We start from the raw sequence: 9,541 nt of genomic DNA, 5'->3' as shown, positions 1-9,541 counted from the left end.
ACTTCTACAAGGCGATCGAAATGCGGACTGGATTCAATAAATCCAGTCAATTTATGTAGCTGCTTCGTATTCCTACGCTCACTGGTAACACAACAGACAACAATACTAGCCGTGGTATTCAAACGCGTATTATCAGCGGAAGTCGGGCCTACTACTCTCTCCCTAACATATGGTCCTTCGAACCGGATCGCGAAAATTCGTCGCGACCCGTATTTTCTGTGCTCGCCGTGCCCACGAATTGGCCCCGTCGCCGCCATACAGGCCCCGAGTGCTTCTGCCAATCGGCATCACAGTGCAGAAAAACAAAGTGTGAGTTCGAACAATTGACCAAAAGTGCGCGAAATCCACCAAGATGGATAAACTCGTCCGTGAAAGGAAATCACTCGAACCGCGAATGAAGCGGATTGCAGAGGTTGTGGCAAAAATTAAGCCAGAAGAGGCTGAAGAAATTAATGTACAAGCCGAGTTAGATGCCTTGAACGATGTGCGGGCTTCATATAGTGCTGTGCATAAGAAAATTGTGGAGCATTGTGAGGACGATAAATCGTACGACGAGGCAGTGAGCCGCCAAGGACAATTTGAAGATTATTACATTAATCTCAAAACTCGTTTATTGAAAATCCTCAAAGTGGTAACAAATCGAGAATACGTGGCAGCCCCACAGCCAATGCAGCATGACGTTATTAAGCAGCTTGCCGATCAACAAGCTGAATTTCTCCGTATGATGTCTGCTAATATGGCCGCTCCATCAACCTCTTCTGCCGTCGTCCACCACAACGCTAGTGCGTCCCCATTATCGGATCTCAAACTGCCTCGGATGAATGTACCTGTCTTCAGCGGAAATTATATCGATTGGCAATCATTTTACGACTTGTTCGACAGCTTGGTCCACCAAAACCCAACGCTGAAGGATAGTCAAAAGCTGTATTTCCTGAAAACTAACCTCACTGGTGAAGCAGCATCCCTGATTTCGCACCTGAAAATAGAGGATGCCAATTATCTACCTGCATTGGAAAAACTAAAGTCTAGGTATGACAAACCACGTGAAATCGCGAATCAGCATATTAAGCGATTCCTCGCGCAGCCAACACTGACGTCATCCACTGCACAAGGCTTGCGATCACTCCATGATGTTTCAGATGAGGTTATTCGGGCTCTCAAAGCAATGGACAGGGAAGATCGTGACACGTGGCTTTTGTTCATCCTCAGCGAAAAGGTGGATCCAGACACAAAGCAACTGTGGTGCCAGAAGATTGCAGAAATGGAGGAGTCGAATATCACCCTGCAGTGTTTCCTAAAGTTCGTGGAATCTCGCAGTTTCGCTTTGCAAGCAGCTCAGCCAGCCAAACCGAAAGTCATCGTGCCCTTTAAACAACCTTCCAAGAATCAACCTCAATACAGAGGCGCTACCGCATTCGTCGCCACGAACCCACCGTTCTGCAACGTGTGCAGCAAGCAACATCATCATGTCTACCACTGTGGCAGGTTCATCCACATGAATTATGAAGAGCGATTAGCTCACATCAACAGAATGAAGCTGTGTCACAATTGCCTGAAATCACATCCCAGTGAAAGCTGTAAATCAGGTACTTGCAGGAAATGCAACTTACCTCACCACACCTTGCTTCATCCGGCTACGCCATCAGCAAGCCCACCATCAGAATTATCATCGTCAGTCTCGGCCCAGACAAACCTTGGATCACCAACCCATTCTTTGATTGCGGCCCTCGACCCGCCAGCTTGCGTCGATGCATCTAATGTCTTGCTCGCCACCGTTGCCATCAACGTTTTGGACAGCCACGGACGTCCGCACGCCTGTCGTGCTGTATTAGATTGTGCATCGCAGGTTAGCTTTATTAGTGAAAAGTTTTGCAAACAACTCGGTCTCAAAACCCAAGCAGCCGACATGTACCTCGAAGGGATTTCTGCTACTCCAGCGCACGCTAATAAATGTGCTGAAATAATTATTTCTTCTCGCTGTACGGATTACCGCACCTCCGTTTCGTGCATGGTGCTTGAGAAAATCACTAAAACGCTTCCATGCAAGGCAGCAAATATCGACACTTGGCCTATTCCAGGGTCAATACATTTGGCCGATCCACTCTTTCATCGCCCGGGTAAGGTAGAAGTATTACTGGGAATTGAGCTCTTTTTTCAGATGCTTGAGCCAGGCCAGATTGCTCTCAGCGCTGACAATAGCCTACCAACACTGCAAAACACAAGGCTCGGTTGGGTGGTTGCCGGCCGTTATTACGAGCCGAACAGATCTGTTGGATCTCACGCTTCGACTTGCTTGCTAGCATCAACCGAAGACGAGCTTTCTCAGCAGCTTCGTAAATTTTGGGAGCTTGAAGAGTACACCGCAGCATCCAGTTATCTCACCGAAGAAGAGCAGCGCTGCGAACAACACTTTTCTGAGCATACGTTCCGGGATCAAACAGGCAAGTTTGTCGTTCGTCTTCCGTTCTTGCTCGATCCCAACCAGCTGGGCGAGTCGAGACAAATTGCAGAGAAAAGGCTTCGTCATATTGAGAAAAAGCTCGACCGTAACCCGGAACTCAAAGGTGAATATCATGCGTTCATCCGTGAATATATTACTCTCGGTCACATGTCACTGGTGAACGATACCAGTACATCTGCAAAATCGGTTTATCTCCCACACCATTGCGTAGTCAAATCATCAAGTTCAACTACCAAATGCCGCGTCGTGTTCGATGCTTCGGCGAAGACTACCAGTGGTCTCTCATTGAACGACATACTAATGTGTGGCCCGGTCGTTCAAGATTCACTGATTAATATTTTAATACGATTTCGCCTCCCACCAGTCGTACTTGTTGGTGATGCGAAGCAAATGTATCGTATGGTATGGATGCATGAGCTCGATCGTCACTTTTTAAGAATTTTATGGAGATGGTCCCAAGATGATGAGATAAATGAATATCGGCTAAATACGGTCACGTTTGGAACTAAAAGCGCATCATACCTGGCCACGAAATGCGTACAGCAGCTTTTAGAGGCCTACCGACAGCAGTATCCAGATGCGGTGGAAAAGGCACTAAAGGGCATCTACGTCGACGACAATCTTACTGGTGCTGCAACCGAAGAAGAAGCAAAGCTGATACGGGAGCAGCTGACTGAAATGTTTGCGGCAGGGGGATTTCATCTTCGCAAGTGGGCATCAAATAGTGAAACCGTGTTGGAAGGCGTTAATGAAGCAGATTTAGAAGTGAAAATTCCCATCCAGGAGAACGACACCAGTACCATCAAGGCCCTCGGAATGCAATGGCAGCCGTGTAGTGACGAGTTCCATTTTTCCTACCACCCAACTGAGATCCTTCAGCCCACTAAACGAACTATTTTATCACAAATTGCCAGTCTATTTGATCCGCTTGGCCTTTTAGCACCTGTAATCGTAAAGGCAAAGCTGGTAATGCAGCGCATGTGGGAGCTGAAGGTGGCCTGGGATGCACCACCCCCCGGTGAGTTATGCAACGATTGGTTAGTTTTGGTGCAAAAGTTTTCGCTTCTCAATTCATTTCAGATACCTCGCAAGGTGATCAGCATACGGAAGTGGTCTCGTCTCTACCTACACGGCTATTGCGATGCCTCTGACTTGGCCATGGGCGCATGCATCTATATTCGAGCCGTAGACGACAACGAAAATATCTCTTCCCATCTTCTGTGTGCCAAATCGAAGCTGGCACCTATAGGCAATGGCAGAACTACTACACCCCGTCTTGAGTTGTGTGCAGCAGTTATTCTCTCACGATTAATCGCAAATGTTAAAGCAGCTCTTTCGGATACCAGTTTCTACGAGATTCGTGCCTTTACCGATTCCAAGGTTGTCCTCGCCTGGCTCACTGGCGGTGCTGCAAGATGGAAGACTTTCGTGGCAAATCGAGTAGCGGAGATTACTACACATCTACCATCCATCAACTGGTCTCACGTGGGTACTCATCACAATCCGGCCGATCTGATCTCACTGGGCGCCTTTCCTGACCAGCTTCAAACAAACAATCTTTGGTGGCATGGTCCTAGTTGGAAGCCATTAGAGACGAATAGCGAATCATTTCCAAACAATGATCTCGACACCGATGAGCTACGACAAATAGATAGAGAGCAGCGAGTTACTGCCGTGAGCTGCCTCACTGTTTATGAGAATCGTTTCTTAGATGACATGATGGCCAGGTACTATCCGAACTTACAGCTTCTTCTACGTATAACTGCTCGGATGCTTCGCTTTGGGCACTCTGAGTTCCGCATTTCTACTCGGCTCTCTCCAAAGGAAATCGATTTTGCTTTAGGAAAGTACCTAGGACACACACAGCAGCAACACTTTTCTGGAGAACTAAGTCGATTGCAGCTAGGCCTTAGTGTCGAACGTAATAGTCCATTGTATCAGCTAAGCCCGTTCCTGGATGGAAACGGTGTCGTCAGGGTGGGCGGCAGGCTGCAGCAGTCGGATTTGAGTTACGACAACAAGCATCCAATCTTGTTGCCTCAACATTCGATATTAACATCGTTCATCCTTCTTAAAGTGCATCGCGAGCAGCTCCACTGTGGCCCTCAGTCGTTGTTAGCAGCTGTACGGACACGGTTTTGGATATTACGTGGTAGCAGCGCCGCACGCAAGGTATGCCGTGATTGTGTGATCTGCAGTCGAGCTCAGCCAGCCCACATTCATCAACAAATGGGACAGTTACCAGCAGACCGCTTGAAACCACTTCCACCCTTTGCTATTACGGGTGTCGATTACGCCGGACCAGTGAGCATTGTTGGGCGAAGAGCCCGTGGTGCAGTAGCATCGAAAGGATATATCGCTTTGTTCGTATGCTTGGGAACACGGTCGATTCATTTAGAAGCTGTTTCGGATCTAAGTGCATCGTCATTTTTGGCCGCGTTCACCCGTTTCACCAGTCGCTACGGAGTACCCACCAAGATGTACTCCGACAATGCTACTAACCTTCGAGGAGCAGCGAAGACGCTTCGGGAACTCTATCAACGTATTGATGCCACAGAACACAGCAACGAAGTGAACGATTTTTTAACCGACCAGCGGGTGCAATGGTTCTTCATTCCTGCCCGCTCACCGCACCATGGAGGGTTGTGGGAGGCTGGTATCAAGGTTGCCAAAGGATTTCTCAGCAAAATTGGAGGTAATCAAAATTATACATTTGAAGAATTAAGTACTCTTCTCGCCCAGGTTGCTGCCTGCATGAATTCTCGTCCGATATCAACACTATCAGATAACCCCACTGATCCTCAGCCGCTTACCCCCGCTCATTTCCTGATCGGGCGACCGCTCGGAGCTCTTCCCGAAATCAATCATCTCGAGCAGCAGATAGACTCTCTTACCAGGTGGAATTATGTTCAACGTGTCGCCCAGGATTTTCGGGCTCGGTGGCAGTCTGAATATGTGCTTTCGCTCCAACGGTTAGCAAAATGGCAAGCGTCGGCGCCTAATGTCGCCGAAGGTGATTTTGTGCTACTCGTCGAAGACAACGAAAAATCGCAACAGTGGCCACTAGGTCGCATTCTGGAATTATTTCCCGGAAATGACGGGCGCGTCAGGGTCGTTTCGGTCAAAACGGCCAAGGGCATTTTTCGACGCGACGTCCGAAAGCTTCGACGATTCCCTCTAGACAGCGACGAGTATCTACCAGGAAAAAATGGATTGGAAATTCCTACTCGTAATTTGGTGGGCGGCTTATGTTGGCGCGAAAATGGGAGCGACTACCCTACTCGTCATAGCAGCGAGCGACGCGGACGGCGGCTACCAACAAAGGAGTGATTCTGTCTAAGAAGCTCCGCTGTAACACCTTTTGAATATGTTTGGGCCCATTGTTATCTATTATCCGTCGCTTATAAAAACCGAGCCATATGAGCAGAATAGAATATATAAGTTACCTTGATTTGATGGAAGACACACGTGTTTCTTTTTTATCACGATCCGTCTCCCGCTAGTTCGCCGGTAGTATAGTCCACCTTGGTCAACGATATCTGTGCTCTTTTTTTGGACCTCACGCTAACACAAAGCAAACTGTTTTATTCATACGACCTAATATCTCTTTGAAGGAAGCATACTACCTTATTCTAATTATAAAGTTAATTCAACACATAATTTAGGTGGATCAAAAATATTAGGCACAACACTGTATAAATTTGATTCTCCTGCTTGATCGTGAAGAATGAACATGATCGTCGGCGAAGCTGGCGAGGATGAACTGGAATACCTTTTATCTATCGGATCATTAGGTAGGCACGACGGTTGCTCAATTTCGAGCTCCGCTTGCGCTATGAGGATGTACCATAGACGGCCATCCACTGTACAGGGGACGGAAGTGTATCGCGGAAAAGAATCAGTAGCGGACCTCGTATCCGGTTTCTTGGGAGGATGTTAGTTGAACAGCAACGGAGCAGAAGCAGGACTCGATGACAGATGTCTTCTTGGTATACTGGAAATATTTCGGACTTCATTAGGCTTCGACCAGACATATACCAGAGTTTTACCTCACAAGAGCTGGCGTTCCGCTTGAATGTTGGTGTTGCTAGAATGGTATCCTGCAAAAATGGTTTTGGCATCGAATCCGGTAGGAACAAGACGAATAGAGCACTGCGAGCGAGGTTACAAAACCAGGTGGAGCGAGATCAGGCGAGCACTGGGTGTCCGCGGAAATGGAAACCAGCTGCCATGGATCGAATTAGTTGAGGAATTATGTTATGTAAGCCTTGTCTTGCCATAATACGTAATATCAACTAAGTAAGTGGGGTCCACGGTAAAATTGCAACACATTTAAATTGCTCTAACTTCACCTAAAGTTCACCTTTGGGTAAAATCAATTAAAATTTTCGATTGAGAAAGTTCAAAGTACATTGTTTATGCTGTGTGAGTCTTTTTGTCAGATCAGAAAAATGGCATGGAAAGAACAGCTCGTTCGCGAAAAAAATTACAGAAGTACATCGAAAATGGGAATCTATCACATCGTGTCGTCGGTAAAATGGAATCCCTAATTCTACGGTTTGTCGTCTCATGAAACGGTTCGAAGAATGTAAGCCAAGATGCGAAGAAAAATATCATCTGTATACTGTTAAGGATCACATCCGCGTAATTGGGGCCTTCGACAGTAAACCAAACTCTTCCGTTTAAGATATGGCCAAAATCTGCACCAAAGTTTCATGCAGAATACGTTTGTTCAAGGTTCAGTAGACCCCAACAGATTACGTCCAAAAGCTATACACTCAACCTCCGTTAATATGAAAAACACCCCGTTCAGATCAGGCGAATTCATTTTTAATCTGAATATTTGGTAACTCTATTCATTTTCACATACGCGCTAGGCGCGCACCCTATGACCTTGTTGTTTTGATTTGACGAAAACAAAGTTGCATATGAGCTATATTGCTAAAGCTGCAGAGCAAGAGGAAACGTATTAAGGTTTTTTGCTTTTTTTCAATTTGCCCGGTCAACTTAATCGTCAATTGTGTATGACGCTTGATCAATTTTTAATGTGAACGCATTCATACCAACGGGGTTCAGATTAAAAATGTCCAGATTAAGGAAGGTCATTCCAGCGGGGGTACACGGTACGATCAAAAGACGAAACCACGCCGCTGCGTTATGGATAGCGAGACCTGCGTGGAAGCGAACTTAAACCGGCTTCCGGGAAACCAGTATTTCACTACAAAACGAAAAGATGAAAGAAAGATGTCACAGAAGATTTCAAAGCTTATCAAAAAATTCTTGATTTGGCGAGCAGATTGTTCATGTGGAAAGTGGAGCACAATTTTCGTGACCACAGTCCACAGATATCATGAATGGACTTCTTCCTCTTCTGAAGTCTGTAACCTTTGCGGTTTAATAATAACAATTATACGCAAAGTTACAAATGATATTTTGGCAAGTTGAACTATAGGGAAATTTACAGGTTTTTTATAGCACCAGAACACTTCTCAACATTACAACATTTACAAATAACCCCCAATTCTTCAAATGAATACAACGGTCAGCGCGGTCAGCACGGTCAACATCTCTCTTGGCTTAAATTGAAATGGCGCGTAACGGATTCAAAAATTCAAACTCACAGACATGGCTTTAAAGCTGACTGAGAGACGTCATATCGTGCTCATTTTGTCTGAAGTCGCCGTGAAGACGTTACAAAAATTCCGGCAAGTAAAAGTGTACTCTTAGTGAAAAAAGAAAGGCTGTGAAGTGAAATCTTAAGATTCAGCAAAGTGGTAAAATTTATTTAAGGCAAATTGTTAAGGTGAGGTTCATGTCAAAGATTCATATTGTTTCTCAGAATGAAGGGAGAGGATTCCCAACCGACGCCAGACTGACTAAGCACCAAGGACCGACGCTCAAACCACTAGTTAGGTCGTTAGGCTTGGCGGGCGTGTGTCACGTTAGCGTGAATGGTAAAAATTAAATACAAAAGTGGAAATTCTGTTCACTTATCAGCATATTACCTTCACAGCATACTTATTTTGAAGCCAAGACGCAAACGTGAGATGCTGCATTAAAACAATAATCTATTCCGTCCGGTGAGTTAATTGTTCTCCCAAAACTGACGCGCAAAACAAGATTTCGCAATTAAACTCAATTAACATTGCCTAGGTTTTTGGTTCGACGCAAAACACTAAGCCACAAAATCAAGACGAAGTACCCAATTCAAAAAAAAAAACTCATAATATGCCATGAGAGTTGACCAACATAGTACAAATACACGACATAAATTCCATGCTGTATCATATAGCACCAACCGACGCTGAGGAAGGTTGTTTGTGCAAAGGCCAAGCTTGGTTCGGAGGCCGGGGGCCTCAAACATTTCTGTGCTCGACCACCGAGGGATACACCTTAGGACACACTTACACACACACACACAGATCTAGATTAAGTGATACAAACGCAATACTAAATCATATCAAATCGACAAATCATAAATTCGCGAAACTAATATCATTTGTTGCTCTTACGTAGGTACCTGAATAAATCTGTTGAAGATCGCAATTACCAGTCTTGTGATTCAATTTGCCAGGATATTCTACAATCTGCTGAAATCGGACCTGAACAAAGGAAGGGTAGGTTCCAATTCACCTCCCAAAGGTAAGTGAGCATTGTGAAAAACATTATGTTGCATTCTCCTTACCCAAGTTTCATGTTCAAATTGATAAACAATAAGTAACATAACCCTTGCGGGCGAACCCAAGTTAGTTCATGACGGGTTTTGCCCTTTTAAAGTTACAAGTCTCACAACTGTCCTATGACTTTCTGGCATGAGTTTCGATTTCGTGCCAAAAGATCTTAACCCTCCAAATACACCGGAGCTGCGGCCAATCGAGAAAACCGGGCCATTATGAAGCAGAATCTTCTAAAACGTCCTAAAGTAGTCAAAACAGCATGGGTACATATGCAAAAACATGTCGATTTTGAGGTTGTACAAAACCTCACGGGTGCGGTTAAGGCCTAAGAACGGGCATTCGGATTAAACTAAGTTTAATTGTTTCATTTCATACTCTATATTTAGTGAACTGGACACAACAC

The 9,541-nt window shown here is 45.4% G+C and overlaps 1 protein-coding gene across 1 annotated transcript; it reads left to right on the top strand.

The window, feature by feature from the left end:
• Positions 1–352: 352 nt before the first annotated feature.
• Positions 353–5,791, top strand: LOC128736060 (uncharacterized). Its single transcript, XM_053830543.1, has one exon. It carries the CDS (start codon positions 353–355, stop codon positions 5,789–5,791), a length of 5,439 nt encoding a protein of 1,812 aa, XP_053686518.1.
• The last annotated feature ends 3,750 nt before the right edge of the window (positions 5,792–9,541 follow it).

This window comes from Sabethes cyaneus, chromosome 2, assembly GCF_943734655.1.
Source record: "Sabethes cyaneus chromosome 2, idSabCyanKW18_F2, whole genome shotgun sequence".
NCBI classification, from domain to species: Eukaryota; Metazoa; Arthropoda; class Insecta; order Diptera; family Culicidae; genus Sabethes; species Sabethes cyaneus.
Note: the sequence above shows the minus strand (reverse complement) of the source record. Positions and strands in the feature narration are given on the sequence as shown.

What these genes read in the sequence shown, in the direction of transcription:
- LOC128736060 (XM_053830543.1), top strand. Translation starts at nt 353, where the DNA reads ATGGATAAACTCGTCCGTGAAAGGAAATCACTCGAACCGCGAATGAAG.